The 21,157-nt window shown below is 37.1% G+C and overlaps 2 protein-coding genes and 1 pseudogene across 5 annotated transcripts in view; 2 read left to right on the top strand and 1 right to left on the bottom strand.

Moving 5' to 3' along the window:
- Nucleotides 1-16,585, top strand: part of RAD51C (RAD51 paralog C) — a 29,494-nt gene extending 12,909 nt beyond the window's left edge. The window contains exons 5-9 of one of the 2 annotated variants that reach the window (XM_081585218.1): nt 2,668-2,799; nt 7,494-7,560; nt 8,275-8,335; nt 14,290-14,350; nt 14,965-16,585. In XM_081585218.1, coding sequence (XP_081441344.1) covers nt 2,668-2,799; nt 7,494-7,560; nt 8,275-8,335; nt 14,290-14,350; nt 14,965-15,081 — 438 coding nt within the window. In that variant the 3' untranslated portion in view covers nt 15,082-16,585. Of the gene's footprint in view, nt 1-2,667; nt 2,800-7,493; nt 7,561-8,274; nt 8,336-14,286; nt 14,351-14,964 lie in introns of both variants that reach the window. The other variant, XM_081585217.1, reaches the window with a different exon arrangement.
- The window catches only part of TEX14 (testis expressed 14, intercellular bridge forming factor), a 218,223-nt gene that overhangs the window by 173,518 nt on the left and 23,548 nt on the right, over nt 1-21,157 (bottom strand). The window lies entirely within an intron of this gene.
- LOC145543497 (cytochrome c oxidase subunit 7A2, mitochondrial pseudogene) lies at nt 70-2,196 on the top strand (annotated as a pseudogene). Its single transcript, XR_014080745.1, has one exon. The product of XR_014080745.1 is annotated as a cytochrome c oxidase subunit 7A2, mitochondrial pseudogene (transcript).

Here is a 21,157-nt window from a genome sequence, read left to right as displayed (position 1 = left end):
GCCATCTTTTTCAGTCTCCTCTTTCACTTTCATCAAGAGTCTCTTTAGTTGCTGGTGGTCAGTTGTCACGGTTGGTGGGCAGTAACTGAGCCAAGATGCTACAGAATCTTCTGGCTCTCCGTCAGATTACTAAGAGGACCATAAGTACTGCTTCACGCAGGCAGTTTGAAAATAAGGTTCCAGAGAAACAAAAGCTGTTTCAGGAGGATATGGAATTCCAGTGCATCTGATGCCCTCCAGTATAGAGCCACCGTGATTCTTACAGTTGGTAGAACGGCATGTGCCATGTATGAACTGGCTGTGGCTTCATTTCCCAAGAAGCAGGATTGACTTCAGTTATTCGTTCCAGCCATCAGTTGGTTCAGTTCCATTCAGCTCTCTGTGGACCAGTAATCTGATACATAACTGAGTTCTTTGGGGATTAATACTTATTGACTTGTACTAGCTGCCACCAATAAAGCAGTCTTTACCATGATAAAAACAAAAGAGGCTCTTTCGTTCTTCTTCACTTTCTGCCATAAGAGTGGTGTCATCTGCATATCTGAGGTTACTGATATTTCTCCCGGCAATCTTGATTCTAGCGTGTGCTTCTTCCAGCCCAGCGTTTCCCATGATGTACTCTGCATATAAGTTAAATAAGTGGGGTGGCAATTTACAACCTTGATGTATTCCTTTTCCTATTTGGAACCAGTCTGTTGTTCCATGTCCAGTTCTAACTATTGCTTCCTGACCTGCATACAGGTTTCTCAAGAGGCAGGTCAGGTGGTCTGGTATTCCCATCTCTTGTAGAATTTTCCACAGTTTATTTTTTATGGTTTATTACAGGATAGTAAATATAATTCCCTGTGCTATACAGTAGGACCTTTTGTGTAAATATTTTTATATATAGTAGTTTGTATCTGCTAATCCCGTACTCCTGATTTATCCCTCTACTACTTTCCCCCTTAGTAACCATGTTTTTTTCTATGTCTGTGAGTCTGTTTCTATTTTGTAAATAAGTTGGTTTGTGTCATGTTTTAGATTATACATATAAGTGGTATCATATGATATTTGTCTTTTTCTGACTTACTTCACTTAGTATGATAATCTCCAGTGCCATCCATATTGCTGCACATGGCATTATTTCATTTTTTTTTTATGTCTGAGTAGTATTCCATTGAATGTATATGTGTATACATTGTACATGGATATATATGTGTGTGTATATACACACACACACATCTCCACAGTTTCTTTATCGATTCATCTGTTGATGGACATTTATGTTGCTTTCTTGTCCTGCCTACTGTGAATAGTTGGAGAAGGAAATGGCAACCCACTCCAGTACTCTTGCCTGGAAAATCCCATGGACGGAGGAGCCTGGTAGGCTGCAGTCCATGGGGTCGCAAAAAGTCAGACACGACTGAGCAACTTCACTTCATTCACTTCGTACTTTATCGCTGGAGAAGGAAATGGCAACCCACTCCAGTGTTCTTGCCTGAAGAATCCCAGGGACAGAGGAGCCTGGCAGGCCATGGTCCGTGGGGTCGCAGAGAGGCGGACACAACTGCAGTGACTGAGCACGCACTGTGAATAGTGCTGCTATGAACACTGGCATGCATGTGTCTTTTGAATTACAGTTTTCTCCAGATACATGTCCAGGAGTGGGATTGCTGGATCATATGGTGCTCAGTTATGTCGTTTTATAATGAACTTGTAATCTATTGAGTTTAAAAAAAGAAATTATTCATATATTTGTTTGCATATAAATTGTTCCTTACTCCACTAGAACATAAGCTCCAAAAGATCAAGGGTCTTGTCTCTTGTTCCTTAGTGCATGAAACAGTGACTAGCATATAATAGGTGTCAAATATTTGTTGAATGAAGTAATGAATGAAAGATATAAAAACAGCTTACTAAGACAGTGCTTCACAAAAGCTTCTCCTTTTGCGTAGTCCTTATAAAAATATATAATTTTGTCATATTTTGTTTACAGTTGGATTAGTTTCCAGATTCTGTTTGTTCTTGGATCTTAGGTTATATATTATTCTAACTTCACCATAGGAGCCATTATCTAGATCCTATTAGAAATGAAACTGTTGTGAAAATGTTTATTTATCATCTGTAAGTAAATTTTGTTGATTAGAATTCGAAACAAATTTGCCTCTTGCTGAATTCTGTAATGGTTAGTTGCCCTATAGTGTATTCTAAATTAAAGAAAAATATACCAAAAATTAAGCTTTTGAAAAAAATTTTATAATTTAATATTTGAGAGGATTTTTTTGCTTTGTTTTCTAACATAAAAAGAATCCTGAAGATAAAATTGACATTTAATTGAAAAATTGATTTTACTAAGAGTTTAATAGTGTTTTTTATTGGTCCACCTCTGTGAAGACTGGATATAGTGGCAAATTATGAGAAAATTGTAATTGCTTCTTTTTATTGAATTATTTTTTTTAAGATGATAAATTATCGAACTAGAGTATATTCTAACTTCTGGTGACTAGTGCAGAAAGCACTGAATAGCTTTCTATCTGACCAAAATAAAGTCTTTGGAGAGTAGGAAATGGAACGCTGGATTTTAAAATTTTGTTTCTTTTTTTCCTGTAATGGACTCTGCTTTGTGGTTGCCATTTATTATTTTATTTTAAATACCAAACCTAATATCATTATCTCTTTTGTAATTAGGTTCGGTTAGTGATAGTGGATGGTATCGCTTTTCCTTTTCGTCATGACCTAGATGACCTGTCCCTTCGTACTCGATTATTAAATGGCCTAGCCCAGCAAATGATCAGCCTTGCGAACAACCACAGATTAGCTGTAAGTATTATTAGTAAAGGGAGTTTTGTTATAAAGTCATGATTATATAAAATGTTCAAATGTAGGGAATTCCCTGGTGGTTCAGTGGTTAGGATTCTACTTTTCTGGTGCAGGGGGCACAGATTTGATCCCTGGTCAGGGAACTTAAGATCCTGCATGTTGTCCCATGTGACTGAAATAAACAAAAATTAAATGTTAAAGTCTAGAAATAGCAAAATATAAAATTTGTCTGACTGAAAGCAAATAATATGGACATACAGTTCTTTTTTTTGTTTTTAGATTTATTTATCTTTTTGGCTGTCTTTGTTGCTGCACATGGGCTTTTTCTAGTTGCAGCAAGCAGGGGTACTTTTCGTTGTAGTGTGAGGGCTTGTCATTGTGGTGGCTTCTCTTGTTGCAGAGCACAGGCTCTAGGTGCGTGGGCTACAGTAGTTGTGGCTTGCAGGCTCTAGAGCACTGGCTCAATAGTTTTGGCTTACTTACCATATAACATGTGGAATTTTCCCAAACCAGGGGTTGAATGCGTGTCCCCTGCATTGGCAGGTGGATTCTTAATCACTGGACCACGAGGGAAGCCCCAGTGTACAATTGTGAATGTAGTCTTATTTCAGTTTGGTTTCTATAAAACAAATTAAATCTAGTCCGAGTATTGTATATCAGTTTTCCTGGAAAGTAAAAAGCGTAATCAAGATGCTGAATTATAAAAATGGACTTTGTTTGATAAAGAAATGCCACCTTTGATAATTACATTGTTTTCTTTGTAATATACTTGATTTTTCTCAGGTAAGCTCTTCCAACATCGCCATTTTTCTTTTATTCTTGAGTCTTTGATTAATATATAATGTAGAATCACACACTCAGATGGGTAGAAAAATTGTGTAAACAACCTAGATATTAAGAGGTGGAGCTAACTCTTCCAGATATGTAATGTGAGGAGAGAGGTAAAGATAAGCTCAGAAGTAAAGAGATAAAAAAGGAGTGAGGTAAAAACTTTTTTTTAACTGCCTGTTTGCACTTCCCTCTCTGCAGCTTCATCCCACCACTGACACACACATACACACTTGTCTAGGAGGGAGATGGGAGGTCAAACTACTTACCTTGATTTTCTTATCTGTACCTCAGTTAGAATCCTTAGCACAAAGTTGTAAATAACTCCTCAGTAAAATCACTTCAAAGCGTACATTTTTTCGAGTTTTTTTTTTCTTTGCATATGCTGAAAACATAGTGTCCTGTCTTGAATTATTTCTTGTCATTAATTTGTAATTTCTTGCATGTTCAGTCGTGTCCAACTCTTTGTGACCCCATAAACTGTAGCCTACCAGGCAGGCTCCTCTTTCCAAGGGATTTTTTTTTTTAGGCAAGAATACTGGAATGGTTGCCGTTTCCACCTCCAGGGGATCTTCCCAACCCAGGGATCAAACCAGTCTCCTGCATTGGCAGGCAGATTCTTCACCCCTTGCTACCTGGGAAGCCCGATTTGTAATTTAGCATTGTGTTAGTATCAGTGAAGAATCCCCAGTAGGGGGCACTCAAGGATAATGGGTTGTATAGTTCCTTAGGTTTTTGTTTTTGTTTTTTAACAGAAAGAGCTTCATCTTTTCTGATTAAAAAAGTAATCTAGGGAGTTCCCTGGTGGCTTGGTGGCTAGGATTCCAGGCTTTCATCTCCGTGGCCCAGGTTCAGTCCTTGGTCAGGTTACTGAGGGGCCGCCAGCTGTGAAGTGCAGCTCCCCCCTGCCACCACCGCAAAAAAAAAAGAGTAGTCTAAACAACATGAAATGTCACCTGTTGTTTAGAGTCAACAACTTTATATAGAATGAGAATAGTCTCATATGGTATCCAGAGTACAGTTATCAAATTTAGGGCATTTAATATTGTATTGCACTTTAATATTTAATCCATGTTTTAGTTCTGTCACTTATCCCAATGATGTCCTTCATAGCAATTTTTTCCCCAGTTCATTTTGCCAGCTGGAATCACATATTGCTTTTAACTTGTCATATCTCTTTAGTTGCCTTTCTTTACTTTTGTGCCATTGCTATGTTTTAAGAATACAAGCTGGTACTTTTAGAGAATATCTCTGCAGTTTGGGTTTCTGTGATATTTCCTCCTGATTAGATTCCAATTATACCTTTTTTGTGTGTGGCTAAAATAGAAGATAGACTTTTTTCTTGAGGTACAGTTCACCTTTTAGAGATGCATTTATTTATTAGCAGAAAAAATTTTAACAGCCCTATTAGATATAGTTAATATACCATAAAATTCACCCTTTTAAAGTGTAGCTCAGTGCATTTTGCTATATTCAGAGCTGTGCAACCATCACAGCTATCTAATTTTAGAACATTTCCATCATCCCAAGAAGAACTTTCATACCCGTTCACCATCATTCCCCATTGCACCCTCCCTGTAGCCACTAACAACCACTAGTCTGCTTTCTGTCTCTATGGATCTGTCTTCTTTGGATATTTTATATAAATTCATACAATATGTGGTCTTTTATGTCTGGCTTCTTTCACTTAGCATAATATTTTCAAGGTTCATCCATGTTGTAGCATGTATCAGTATGCTTTTTATGACTGAATAATGTTGCATTTTATTTGTATACTGCATTTTGTTTATCTGTCCATTCATTTAAGGACATTTGGACAGCAGAAGTATTCCTAAAGCACTGAAGTTCATAATTTCAAAGTGATTACTACTTCACTACTTTAAGGTGCATTTTTTTTTTTTTTTTGGCACCATCCTTCACAGTTTGTGGGAAAGCCCAGAATCCTGAACACTAGTCCACCAGGGAGGTCCCATTCTTTAAGAGCTTGGAGTAACTACACAATAACTTTCATTTATATCATGGTAAACCCAACATTTTTGCAGAAGGAGTATTAATTATTTTATAAACATTTTCTAGTGACGCAAATTCTGATTTGGGGATGTTGAACAACTGGTAAGCCAGTATGTCTATTTACATTTGCCTCAAGGTGTGTAGTGGATAATGTGTAAGATGTATAATAGTCTGTAAAGCAATGTTGTCTGATAGAACTTTTTGTAAAGATGAAAATGCTCAGTCTGATATAATAGTTGCATGGTTGTTGAGCACTTCAAATGTGGCTAATGCTGTGGAAGAACTGAATTTCTAGTTTTAATTAATTTAGTTTTTAAAAGCTATGTGTGGCTAATGGCTGCAGAACTGAATAGTGCACCTTTAATCAAAAGGTGTTGGTGTAAGTAAATATCCCACTTGCTAAAGATTAAACACTTGGTAGTATGTAAGGAGTATTATTCAATGTATTGTGGATGCCAGTTAGACATATATTTCAGTTAATTACCAATTTAAATTCCTATTTAGCTTGTTCTAAAATACCTGGAGTAAGGTAACACATGGGAAGACCACTATGGCATTCGGAGGAGAGAGACTAAAGGAAGGTGGTCATCCAGTTTGTGCCTGACTGAGATCTAGATCACAGATTTCTCCTTTGTAGGTAAAAATTTTAGGGTGTTGATCACTATGGTGGGAACAGCCAAATAGCCTTTTCTTTCTCAGTTTTCTTAAAGAATTGGTGAACTTTTTAGAGTAAGTATCTTTTCTCATTGCTTTTTTAGAAGTTCTTTACCAGTTTCAGCTTGGAGTAGTATCTGTCTTATTTCTGGAGAGAAGATCTATATTGGAACAATATTTAAAATAACTGTTTCTGGAGAATTTTGGATGAGAAGGTGCCAGATAATCTGACTTTTACTGTGTTCAGTTAGCCTTAAATACTTTTTGTCTCTGCTTTCAAATTGCTCTCTTGTGGGACTTCCCTGGTGCCCCATTGGTTAAGAGTTGAGATTCCACTGCAGGGGGCACAGATTTGATTTCCTAGTTGAGGAACTAAGATCCTACATGCCACATGGTGCAGCCAAAAAGTAAATAAACAAAAATATAAAATTGCTATCTTTCTAAATATATTATCTTTTCTGTAGGCCACTATATGTAAAAGAATTAGCAATATCGTTAGCCTTGAGGTCTGTGAGTAAGACAATACCTGTATCTCTATTATCTGAGCAATCTAGTATAGTTATAATTTGGGGTCATTTGATCTGTTACTGGATTTTATTCTTTCCTAATTCTTTTAATTACACTGTGCTCTCCATATGATTTTAGGTCTCTTCTCATTCTTTGCTTCAATTTCTTTTTTTTTTCCTGTAAAATCATAAATGGTAATATTGTCTCTCCTCTAACAGTATAAACACTGAGTTAATTTTATTAAGGATTTTAGTTTTTAATTTGGCCATACCATGCAGCATGTGGGATCTTAGTTCCCCCACCAAGGATCAAACCCGTGGCCCTTGCATTGAAAGCTTGGAGTCTTTAACTACTGGACTGCCAGAGATTTATTAAGGATTTTATATTCCTTTGAATAAATACATTCTAGAGAGGCAATTGGAGAAGGAAATGGCAACCCACTCCAGTATTCTTGCCTGGAGAATCCCAGGGACAGAGGAGCCTGATGGGCTGCCATCTGTGGGGTCGCACAGAGTCAGACACGACTAAAGCGACTTAGCAGCAGCAGCAGCAGCAGCAGAGAGGCAATAGTGGTAAAGAATATAGATTCCCTTGTTTCCAGTGCTCCTAGTTATTAAGTTTTTACACATGGTGTCTTTAGACCTGGTAATTTTGGGAGGAGACTCACCTAATTTTCTCACATTTTGCTTTTGTAGGTAATTTTAACCAATCAGATGACAACAAAGTTTGATAGAAATCAGGCCTTGCTGGTTCCTGCACTGGGTAGGCAATTAATCCAACATTTGTAGTTAAATACATTTTTTTCTACATCTTTGATCTGATGCTTGTTGAGGATTGTAAGTTCCATGAAAGCAGAGAAGACTCTTATTTGCTGATGAATCTTAGCGTGGAACACAGTGCCCTGAGATACTGACTCATCTTTTCAATTGTTTAACATTTATTGAGCATCTACTCTCTGGCAACTCTTGTGTCAGGTCCATAGTGTATAAATATTCATAAGATGATTCTTGTTCTCAGAAATCACACACTCTTAAGCAGGAGAAGCAGTGAATCCATTTAAATACAAATCACACTATAACGAATAAGGTTATGACTCTGTTTCTAACCTTACTCATGGTTTTATTCGGACACAATGCTTCAAGATTTATTTCTACTAAAATCTTTAAGAATATTCTGTCAGAGTTTTTGCTTTTCTTCTGATGGTCAAAATATGTCAGTAAGCCTGTTGCTAAGGAAGATTGACAAATAGATTGACTCAAAGTTTTCTGAAAGCAGGTAGAGGGTAGTGATAATGCTCTGCAGTATTTTCACGGATAGGTAAAAATCTATTAATTTCAGGATGTTAGCCATGTACCTGGTTTTTTGAAACCAAATATACTTTCATTATGTTAAACTGAGTAAAGTAAAACTGTTTTTGGTCAAAGGCGTTCTGAGAGACTTACAATCTACTTAGTTATCCTGTTCTTTTTCCCTCAGGGGAAAGTTGGGGACATGCTGCTACAATACGGCTTATCTTTCATTGGGACCAAAAGCAAAGGTCAGTATAGAAACAGGTTAGTAATTCTAAATATTGGGTAGATTACACTGAACATTTATCAGTTCCTCAGAGCTGGATAAGATCTACAGTGCCCCATGAACTAAAGCTTCTGCTGCCTTTATCACCTAGAACAGGCATAACAACATGTTGTTATACTGCACAGTTAGCTACATAGGAAGTTCTTTGGAATATTTAAATGATGGGGTGCACCTGAAATGAGTAGGTGGCCAAAGAATGCCACCTTCTAAAGCTCTTTGAAATCGAGTACCGTTTATTAACCATGCAGAGGGAAGTGAGTACTCTGTGTTCCTGGAATGGATTGAAAGAACAGTAAAATCAGGACAAAAGGAAAACTTTTGAGGTTAGCTTTAGGACTTTAATTTATGTGGAAAATAGGATGGTTTTTCTTAGTTTCTTAATATATTTCTTGTATGAAATTGTATCTATTTTGTTTTCTTTTTTATTTCCCTACCCTACTTTTGTTATCCAGTTACTTACTTGCCTTTCATAAATATTGTTCTTGAAAATAAAACTATGGCAGCATGAAACCTTTGTGTTTGTTTTTAAAGCTGCTAAGCAAGTGAACGAACCACTTTTCATTTTCTTCAAAATAGGCAATTGAAAGCTATGGAGTCTAGAAATGTCAGATTTATGCCGGCCTCTCTGCTTTGAAATTAATTGGTATAACCAAGAGAACTTGGTTTGGGAATGCTCCAATAAAATGGGGAAATTGAGACAGCATGTGGACAAAGAAAAAAAGGATTGCTTTAACACATACTGGGTTTGGTCAGATATACTATTTCTTTATCTGCGTTTCTTCATTCTTGTACAAAGTGAAAAAAATCAAGCCTGACCAAGTTAGATCTTACTAACCCTGAGCTCATAGCAGAACTGATTACATTTCTGTACATCTTTTGTAACTAGTTCATGCAGTTTGTGTTGCTTTTAAAGATGGCATTTCCAAAGACTTCAGGTAACTTTTTTCCCCCCATAATGCATGGTGCTTTACCATTGACTCCCATCCCCCCAATTCTATAAATAAGTCATTGTATACTGAATTCACAAAAGCAGTTATTTTCTCAGCAACAAACCCTATTATAAAGATTTGGCAACAGTTCTCCAGATGAGAGTCTTTTGAAAGTATTGTTTATCTTTTTCCAGATTGAGGTTTTCTGTAAAGTACATCTCACTATTTAAATGTTTTTAGAAATTCCCCCTGAGCAAGTGTACTATAGTGGTCTTCTTCTACTATTCTAGTATTAAATACTCAATAACAGAATACATCTAAGAAGCGAGAAAAATAGGAGTAAAGAAAGATGCTTCTTTCATCTTTTTCTTTGTTTCTTTCATCTGTTTATGTACTCATCACAAGGAGAAGTTTCCCTTTGTCAAACCTAGAAGTTAGCATTGGTCAGAAAATCATGCTTACTTTCTTCAGAGTTAACCATTTTATGACTTCAGCTTCTTACTAATCCTTCCCAAGAAATTAGTGGTGTAGAACGCTGACATTGAATAGATAGATTTAGGGGAAATCTACTACTCCATGAATGTTTTTCCTATATCTCATACTATTTTAATGAGTTCTTGCTTGTGCTAGGTATTTAACTGTGCACCTTATATACAACATTGCATATAACCCATTCAATAACTCTTTTTAACCAAATTTAACTATAGTTGCTATACAATATTATATGTTACAGGTATACAATATAATGATCAAAATTTTTAAAGGTTATGCTCCATTTAAAGTTATTATAAAATATTGGCTATATTTGTTGTATTGTACAGTATATCCTTGTAGCTTATTTTATACATAATAGTTTGTACCTCTTAATCCCCTACTCCTATACTGCCGTTCTCCCCCTCCCCACTGGTAATCACTCATTTGTTCTCTATGTCTGTGAGTCCTTCAGTAACTCTTTGAAGGCTCTATACCTGTTATCATTAACAGAAGATCAAGGCCCAGGAAGATTAAAACATAGTAGATAGCAGCTACCATTTTTTTAATATTAACTGTTCTTTATTGTGCTAAGTGCTCTATGTGTGTGTATACATAAAATTTCATTTTATTTTACAAATAACTCTATGACATAGGTACAGTATCCACGTTTTATAGCTGGCTTTATAAGAGTCCATTCCTTTTCTCCTATAATTGCTGTTTCTTGAAAGTAATTATATTACTGCATTGATTGCTAGTGAATCTGAAGGTATATCTTGTCCTCCTTTTTAGGTAAAAACCTTTTTTTCCTTGGCTGTGGATATATGATAAGTAGTATGCATACTTTGTTATAATCAGAAGAAGTTGACTTCATTTAATAAAATCAACATTGTTTTATTCTTCATTGTTTGAAATTAGATATCTTTAAGTTATTAAAGTTGCATGAAATCTTGTATGCGTTTTAAAATATAGTGTGTCTTGAAAGGACAGAAATAGAAATTCATGCTGGGGGAAAATAGTTATACAAATGAACACTTCTAGTCTGAGCAGATAAATGAAAACCTTGACTAGCCAGATTTATATTGAGATTGAACTTCAGTGTCCCATGTCATGCCCCAGTCCCTGTTCTTCACCAGGATTTTTACCCTTTGACTACTAACAGAATAACATTTCAACAGTTATTAAAAGAAATACTTTTGTCTCTGTCCTGTATATTGTGTGGGTTTTCCTCCAATTTGCATATTCATGATAATATGAGGCCAAGATTGTTTCAGAATTATACCACTCTTTGCCAAGAAGATCTGGTGGTAGAGTGGAGTAATATATCAACACCCCCACACAGTGTTTCATATGTGTCTCAGCTTTAGAGCACAAATTGTGCTTCTGTCTTGTTTCTTCCTGACCTAAACTATGTAGTTCAGCCATATGTTAAGCTTCATCTCAGCTGGGGCCATGAGCCAAGTGATTCTTCAGTTTAGTTTGTTGTTTAAAAAGATATCTTGAGATGCAGGCATGAAATACAAAATTTTGTTTTTACCTAGAAATTTGAGGAAGATTTTTCCACCTGAATACATAATGTCCATTTGACTTTAGGATTCTTAATAAACTTGTAAATGCCTCTTAAAAGCTTATTTCCTTTTTAATAATTTTCTCAGGAAAGTCAGATGTACTGGGTACCTTTTTGGACATATGGTGATATGAGGTGATTTAGATACTCATTTTTCAGAAGGTTAGCTAATTTTTGTTTTATTGGATCAAAATGTGTGATTTTTTAATTTTAAGGAGGTGCCTCTATTTTTCCTGTTTCATTTTGCATTAAAGACAGACAGTCAACCCTAAAGTATTGTAAAAGTTGATGATTTCACTCCCTAACACAACTATTCTTATGTTACATATTACTTTGCGGTTATTTTATTTATGCATACAGTTGCAATTACAAAGATGACATTTTGAATTCTGTTTTCATCCTGAACGAACATACCTAAAAGCTAGTGAGTGGATAATGGTCTCTGATTGCTTCTTTTTTGAATTATGCCTGAATAGCAGGGCAGTTTCCAAACTGAGAGAGTAACAGATCATAAACAAAAATGGCCTTCTTAAATTATCTTTGAAAACAAATCAACATTATATTATATGTAAACAAATAATCTTTTAAGAGAGTCTATGATTTTTCTCTTAACTTAGAATCTTCATTGTGTACAGTTATATCAGTTTTTAAAAATCGTGTTAAAGTATTCATAACATAAAATTTACCATTTTAACCATGTAAGTGTACAATTCAGTGGCATGAAGTACATTCATATTATTGTACAATTATCACTACCATCTCCAGAACTTTTTCATCTTTCCATACTGAAACTTCATGCCTATTAAATAGTAACTACCCATTCTCCCCCCACATCAGCCTCTGGCAACCACCATACTACCTTCTGTCTCTGTGAATTTGACTAATCTAGGCACTCATTACAGAGAAGGCGATGGCACCCAACTCCAGTACTCTTGCCTGGAAAATCCCATGGACGGGGGAGCCTGGTAGGCTGCAGTCCATGGGGTCTCAAAGAGTCAGACACGACTGAGCGACTTCACTTTCACTTTTCACTTTCATGCATTGGAGAAGGAAATGGCAACCCACTCCAGTGTTCTTGCCTGGAGAATCTCAGGGATGGGGGAGCCTAGTGGGCTGCCGTCTATGGGGTTGCACAGAGTCGGACATGACTGAGGGGATTTAGCAGCAGCAGCAGGCACTCATTAATATAAGTGGAAGCATACAATATTGTTCCTATTGTGACTGGCTTTATTTGACTTAGTGTAATGTCTTCAAGGTTCATTGCAGCAAATGTTAGAATTTCTTTCCTTTTTAAGACGAATATTCCATAGTATGTATATACCACATTTTGTTTATCCAGTCATCTGTCAGACACTTGTGCTGTAGCTTCTACCTTTAGCTTTTGTGAATAAGTTATATCAGTTCTCAAGTAATTTTTAAAAGGCACTTTAAAAGTTTTTGCTTGTAAAGTTGACCTGTGAACAGGAGTTTGAATTGTGTGGGTCCACTTATAAATGTATTTTTTTCAATAAATATAGTCTCTGTATTTTCATTTTGGTGGTGGTGGTTTAGTTGCTAAGTTGTGTCTGACTCTTGTGACCCCATGGATTGTAGCCTGCCAGGCTCCTTGGTCCATTGGATTCTCCAGGCAGGAATACTGGAGTGGGTTGCCACTTCCTTCTCAAGGGGATCCTCCTGACCCAGGGATTGAACCTGGGTCTCCTGATTTGCAGGCCAATTCTTTAGCAACTGAGCTACAAGGGAAGCCAGTGAGATCACAGTATGTGGAATTAAAAGTACTGGGGTTGAGTCCTAAGTCTCTCTCACCTTCCGCTCTTGGATAACTCAATCAATTCCTTTGTTTTTGAAGCAGAGTATTTGGATTTTGGGAGTTTCACAGGTGGCACTAGTGGTAAAGAATCCGCCTGCCAAAGCAGGAAACATAAGAGACTCCGGTTTGATCCCTGGGTTGGGAAGATTCTCTAGAGGTGGGCATGGCAACCTACTCTAATATTCTTCCCTGGAGAATCCCATGGACAGAGGAGCCTGGCAGGCTATGGTCCACAGGGTCATAAAGAGTTGGACACCACTGAAGCAACTTAGCATGCATGCGCACTCAGGTTTTTGATTGCAGAGGGATTGGTATGCCTAACCCTGCATTGTTCAAGGGTCAGCTGTATTTGTTGCTGTTACGGTATTTGAGCATAGTTAATAAGAGTTTAGAATTTTGTTTCTCAACTACTGTGAGCTTTCAGTTTAAGAGTATACAATAAAATTGTACCTAAACAGACCTTGTCCTGTTATGACAATGATTTTTCTGAACATACTCATGTTGAAATAATGTTTTCCTAGATTGTTTGTATTAGTATAATGAGTATGTGTTCCTCAGCTGTATACCAAGAAATTGTCTTAATGCTTCTCATACATAAAAAATACACAATTACTATAGAAAGTTTGAAAGATATAGATAATCAAACAAAAAAATAACCTTTACCTTGTAATAGCAACTTAACTTTGTGGTTGTAGTCGTCTAGTAATTTTTCTATATAAAATATATATGCAAGCTTACTCATAAATGAAGGATCATACAGTATAACTTATACTTTGTATATTATTAATATTTTCCCATCTCATTAAATATTTTCTTACACCTTATTTTAAGTGTAAATAGTATCTTGTCGGGCATAAAATGATTTATTTGAATTAGTCATTGTCTTTTTAGGTTGTTTTAAAATTTCAGTTATGCAAACAATTCTATTGTTATTATATGTAATAATTATTACTTATTATATATAGTTGTATATATAGTTATGTTTTAAGGAAGTGTTTTTTATATCTCTTTGCTTTGTGTGTTCTTAGACAACAAAATAATAGAAAAGTGAAAAACTATAAACTTAAATTATGAACTCAGTGATCTGAACTAATTAATGAAGATCATGTGTTTGTGTATATTTATTTCTCTCTTAGCAGGTTGGCGACATTGTACAAATCACCAAGCCAGAAGGAATCTACAGTACCATTTCAGATCACAGTCAGTATTACTTGATTAGAGTGGGATTTTGGTGTTAGTGGGCAGTAATTATTTGAAGAAAGCATTTACAAATTGCTTCTGTTAACTTCTGTAGGCAGTGAACATATTTGAGGACAGATTTTGATGTTTAGAACATTATCCCCAAAATAGTAGTATATATAAAGAATACTCTAGTCACAATTGAACTGAAATTTATTCTTAAGAACAGAGGAAATACTTACTTGTAGGGTAGTGTGTTCCATGTCCTGGGTAATGTCAGGATATTAAAGATTTTTTTTCAGCCGTGCGTTGTGGCATGTGGGATACTTCCTTTCACTTCTTCCAGTAAAGCCACCATAAAGTTTGTTAGGATTGACCTTTAGAGATTATTTTTATAGTGCACTATTATTTCTGCATATGTGTATGTATAAGTAAATACATGAAGATACTTTAGATAAAAATAGTATAGTCCTGGCTTGGACACCTGTCTCTGAGGTTTATCCTCTTCATTCACAATGGTTGATAACTTCTATCCCAAGAATAAAGTAGCTCTCTTATTAATTTAAAGTATTTCGAAGACCAGTTGTTATTTTAGATGTTCTTAAAGCATACTTGTATACTTTTTCATCTTGCAGCCTCAGGGATTTAGAGATGCTGTTGTTGCTACTGCATATTCATTGCAAACAGAAGGTTCATTGAATCCCCGGAAGCGATCGCGGGACCCAGAGGAAGAACAAGAATCCAAAGACTAGTCTCAAAGTATACATATGTATTGATGCTATGAGAGATGGAATGTTTACAAGTAGTAGACTCTTACTTTAGAGTATAAACACACTATGGTGTGAATGAATTAGGTCTATATATTAAGTGAATGGTGAATGAATAAATCAGGTCTATATTAAGTGAAACTACTTAACAAATATGATTCTCTGTAAGAGTTCTTCTAAATTAAGCAGTGTTCTATACTTATATGTGACCCTGTTTTCATTGTTAAGAACATTGAGTAGAGATATTACAGGCATTGTGATTTGCAGATGTGGAAAGCTGATCTCATGTGGCTAATCTGAATTTAATATTCAGACTATTTTTTTCCCTCATTTCTTTGCCAGTTGCCTAGACATTTCTAGAAAGAAAAGATTTTTTTTTCACATTCCTGTTGTGCTCTCCTCTTTAAATGTAGCTTTGATAACTCTTAAAAATGACCTATTTCTATTATAAAGAAAAGCCAGCACCATGAGTCAGCATATTATTACATTCAGTTGATGGGTAGGATACAAATTTTAGATGACCACTCTGATTTTGGTGACCTCAATCCTAAAATTGAAGTCATTGGTTCATTTTTTAATGTTATTTTATAATGTTAAAAGAAATACTTAGAAGTCGTTATCCCATCTAGACATTGACTGGAACATACATCTTCCAGAATATTCAGGTTGATAAGCTCACAGTCATTTATTTCTGTATTTTTGAAACATGATGTGATCCAGTTCTAGGTGTATTGACATTTTCCTTTGAATAATCTTAACACTGCTTGAATAAATTAAAAATCTGAATTCTTGAGTGGTTTCAAAGTCTAAAAACGTTTTGGCACCTGGTTTGTCTTAGTACTTCTTAATTCATTTACAAGCTTTACTTTGACTCCTGGAGAAGAAAATTATTTAAGTGATTAAATATTATGTAATGTGACAACCATATTTTCCAGATTTTAGTGACAGTTGGTATTTCCTGTCCCAGACTGAAGACTAAATTCATAAAATTTTAAATATGTAATTATTCTGTAATTGATTATACACTATCTTAACTATAGTTTGCAAAGACTTTTTAAAAAGTGAAAGAAGGCACTGCTAGCCATTATACCAGGACATAAATCAGGACTGTCACAGGAAAATCAGGTTTATGGGCATCCTAATTATCCAAGACTAATTTCAATTGATTACTTTAGGATAACCAAGTGTAGCTATCTTATTTTTGAGGGCTTTAAGGCATATATTTTTATTATAATTAATGCAGTCATTGTAAAAATTTACTTGTCATTTTATATTCTGTCTACTCAAATCATAACATCAGGAGAGTAAGGGAGTTGTTAAGTGATAGATATCAGTGTTACCAATCATCAGATACTTAAGAGCTCATTTTATAAAGCATTATAACACTGTACTTTAAAAGAACTGTAGGACTCTGAATATAGACAAAGCCAAGTGTTATTCTTTGTTTGCAACTTTTTAAATAAAATTTACATATCATAGCTTCTCATAATTGTTGCTATTGCTGAAAAGATATTTATTTTTTTAGTTATAAATTCAGTCGGCCTGGGCTGTAATAACAAAATACCATTGAATTACACAACAGGATTTTCTCATGGTTTTTCACAGTATCCTAGCATGGTCTGGTTCTGGTGAGGGCTGTCTCCCTTGTTTGCAGACAGCTGCCTTCTTACAGTGTGCTCACAAAGATTTTCCTAGGTGGATGTGTGTGGAGAAAGATCATTCTCTCTTCCTTGTCTTATATGGCCACCAATCTTATGAGAAATCCACTCTTATAACTTCATTTAACATTAATTACCTCCTAAGATGGTCAACACTGAAATCAGATTGATTATATTCTTTGCAGCCAAAGATGGAGAAGCTCTATACAGTCAGCAAAAACAAGACCGGGAGCAGACTGTGGCTCAGATCATGAAGTCCTTATTGCCAAATTCAGACTTAAATTGAAGAAAGTAGGGAAAACCACTAGACCATTCAGGTGTGACCTAAATCAAATCCCTTATGATTATACAGTAGAAGTGAGAAATAGATTTAAGGGACTAGATCTGATAGAGTGCCTGATGAACTATGGACAGAGGTTCGTGACATTGTAGAGGAGACAGGGACCAAGACCATCCCCATGGAAAAGAAATGCGAAAAAGCAAAATGGCTGTCTGAGGAAGCCTTACAAATAGCGGGGAAAAGAAGAGAAGCAAAAAGCAAAGGAGAAAAGGAAAGATATACCCATTTGAATGCAGAGTTCCAAAGAATAGCAAGGAGAGATAAAGCCTTCCTCAGCGATCAATGCAAAGAAATAGAGGAAAACAACAGAATGGGAAAGACTAGAGATCTCTTCAAGAAAATTAGAGATACTAAGGGAACATTTCATGCAAAGATGGGCTCAATAAAGGACAGAAATGGTATGGACCTAACAGAAGCAGACGATAGTAAGACGAGGTGGCAAGAATACACAGAAGAACTGTACAAAAAAGATCTTCACGACCCAGATAATCACGATGGTGTGATCACTCACCTAGAGCCAGACATCCTGGAATGTGAAGTCAAGTGGGCCTTAGAAAGCATCACTACGAACAAAGCTAATGGAGATGATGGAATTCCAGTTGAGCTATTTCAACTCCTGAAAGATGATGCTATGAAAGTGCTGCCCTCGATATGCCAGCAAATTTGGGAAACTCAGCAGTGGCCACAGGACTGGAAGAGGTCAGTTTTCATTCCAATCCCAAAGAAAGGCAATGCCAGAGAATGCTCAAACTACCACACAATTGCACTCATCTCACACGCTAGTAAAGTAATGCTCAAAATTCTCCAAGCCAGGCTTCAGCAATACGTGAACCATAAACTTGCAGATGTTCAAGCTGGTTTTTGAAAATGCAGAGGAACCAGAGATCAAATTGCCAACATCTGCTGGATCACTGAAAAAGCAAGAGAGTTCCAGAAAAACATCTATTTCTGCTTTGTTGACTATGTCAAAGCCTTTGCCTGTGTGGATCACAATAAACTGGAAAATTCTTAAAGAGATGGGAATACCAGACCACCTGACCTGCCTCTTGAGAAACCTGTATGCAGGTCAGGAAGCAACAGTTAGAACTGGACATGGAACAACAGACTGGTTCCAAATAGGAAAAGGAGTCCGTCAAGGCTGTATATTGTCACCCTGCTTATTTAACTTATATGCAGAGTACATCATGAGAAACGCTGGGCTGGATGAAGCACAAGCTGGAATCAAGATTGCTGGGAGAAGTGTCAGTAACCTCAGATATGTAGATGACACCACCCTTATGGCAGAAAGTGAAGAGGAACTAAAGAGCCTCTTGATGAAAATGAAAGAGGAGAGTGAAAAAGTTGGCTTAAAGCTCAACACTCAGAAAACTAAGAACATGGCATCTGGTCCCATCACTTCATGGCAAATAGATGGGGAAATAGTGGAAATAGTGTCAGACTTTATTTTTTTGGGCTCCAAAATCACTGCTGATGGTGATTGCAGCCATGAAATTAAAAGACGCTTACTCCTTGAAGGAAAGTTATGACCAACCTAGATTGCATATTTAAAAGCAGAGACATTACTTTGCCAACAAAGGTCCGTCTAGTCAAGGCTATAGTTTTTCCAGTAGTCATGTATGGATGTGAGAGTTTGATTGTGAAGAAAGCTGGGTGCTGAAGAATTGATGCTTTGAAACTGTGGTGTTGGAGAAGACTGTTGAGAGTCCCTTGGACTGTGAGGAGATTCAACCAGTCCATCCTAAAGGAGATCAGTCCTGGGTGTTCACTGGAAGGACTGATGTTGAAGCTGAAACTCCAGTACCTTGGCCACCCCATGTGAAGAGCTGACTCATTTGAAAAGACCTTGATGCTGGGAAGGATTGGGGAGAGGAGGAGAAGGGGACGACAGAGGATGAGATGGCTGGATGACATCACCGACTCGATGGACATGAGTTTGGGTAAACTCTGGGAGTTGGTGATGGACAGGGAGGCCTGACATGCTGCAGTCCATGGCGTCGCAAAGAGTCGGACACGACTGAGCAACTGAACTGAGCTGACCTAAAAGCCCTGTCCTCAAATATATTGGAGGTAGGGCTTCAGCATATGAATTTCGAGAGGACACAATCAGTCCATAGCATTCTGCCCCTGGTCCCCCCAAATTCATGTCTTTCTCACACAAAATACATACATGTCATCCTAACAGTCCCAACTCATTTCAGCATCAACTCTAAAGTACAGTCTCATTAAAATATCCTCTTGGAGTTTCCCTGGTGGTCCTGTGGTTAAGAACCTGCCTTCCAATTCAGTATATGTGGGTTCAATCCCTGATTGGGGAACTAAGGTACCACATGCCATGGGGCAAGTAAGCCCATGTGTTGCAACTAAGACTCAACATAGCCAAATAAATATTTTAAAAGATAGTGTCTGAATTAGACACGTGAGATTCCAAGTACAATTTTAAAAATTTATTTATTTGGCTGCATTGGGTCTTAGTTGTGGCACATGGGATCTTCACGGCAGCACATAAACTCTCTAGTTGTGGCATGCAGGCTCAGTAGCTCTGCAGCATGTAGGATCTTAATTCCCTGACCAGGGGTCAACCCCTGTTTCCTGCACTGCAAGGCAGATTCTTAACTACTGGAACACCAGGGAAGTCCCCAGGTATAATTTTTTATGAGGCAAAATTCTCTGGCTGTGAAAGTGTGAAACCTGACAAGTGTTTCCAAAATACAGTGACAGGACAATGATAGCATGGACATTCTAAAGAGAGAAATCAGGAGGAAAAACAGAGTGGTGGGTCCCAAGGAAGTCCAAAGCCTAGCATGGTAAATTCCATTAGATCTTAAGGGTTGACACTAATCCTTTTTGGTTTGATACTCTGCCTTCCAGCCCTACTGGCTTGGCAGTATCACCCCACAGCTCTATGTGGGAGGTTTGCCCCTGAACTCTGGCCAGAGGCCATCTGACCTGTTGAAAATGAGGCACTAGTCTTGATGACTTCTGAATGGCCCTCACGTTTAGTTTTCCCTCTTCTTAAAGAATACCTGATGTTCGCAGCAAAACAGCTCTCAAGTTCTGTCAAATCCAAGAAGTCAGCCTTCCTGTCTCTGCCTTTGACAGTTCAAACTAGCAATGTTTCTGCTCTTATAATCCCATAAGCTTTTTATGGAGTGATGGTCCAGCCACACCCCTGACGTCCTCTTCAGAACATGTCTAATTTTTTGCAATATGGATAGGCTGAGAATTTTATAAATCTTTAGGATCTGGTTCCTTTTTGCTTATCAATTTTTTCTTCAATTCATTATCTCATTTTGCATTTTACTATTAAGTAAGGAACCGAGCCAGTCCTTCAATACTTTGCTTAGACTCCCCAGCTAAACAGCCAGTTTCATTACCTGCAAGTTCTAAATTCCATCAAGCCTGTGTCCTGCCATGTTACAACCAGGGTCATCTTTTCTCCATTCCTGATAACACATTCCTCATTTCCCTTTGAAATCTTACCAGAATCACTTTTAATATCCATATTTCCAGCTTGCCACCTCCAAACTCTTCCAGCCTCCATTACTGTCCCAAAGCTTGTTGCCCATTTTAGGTATTCCTTAAAGCTATGCTCCGCTTCTCAATACTAAAATCTGTAGTGATAGTTTGTGTTGCCATGACAAAATCCCATAGATTGGGTGGCTTCAAGCAAGTTTTATTTTCTCACAGTTCTAGAGGCTAGAAGACCCAGATCATGGTGCTTGCATTGTTTCTGGTGTGGTGGGAGATCTCTTCCACGGCCTCTACTCACTGTGTTCTCACGTGATGGTTAGAGGTTGAGAGCACGAGTTAGCAAGCCTTCAGTTGTCCTTGTAAGGGTGCCAATCCTATTGTGAGGACCCTGCTCTTATGACCTTGTGTGTGTGCGTGCTAAGTCGCTTCAGTCATGTCTGACTCTTTGCAACCCTATGGACTGCCAGGTTCCTCTGTCTATGGGATTCTCCAGGCAAGAATACTGGAGTGGGTTGCCATGGCCTCCTCCAGGGGATCTTCCCAACCCTCGAACCCATGTCTCTTACATTTCCTGCATTGGCAGGTGGGTTCC

Source organism: Giraffa tippelskirchi, chromosome 3 (assembly GCF_054371585.1).
Source record: "Giraffa tippelskirchi isolate mGirTip1 chromosome 3, T2T-mGirTip1v1.2.pri, whole genome shotgun sequence".
In the NCBI taxonomy this organism is placed as follows: Eukaryota; Metazoa; Chordata; class Mammalia; order Artiodactyla; family Giraffidae; genus Giraffa; species Giraffa tippelskirchi.
The sequence above is the reverse complement of the archived record's forward strand: the minus strand, read 5'-3'. Positions and strand labels throughout refer to the sequence as shown.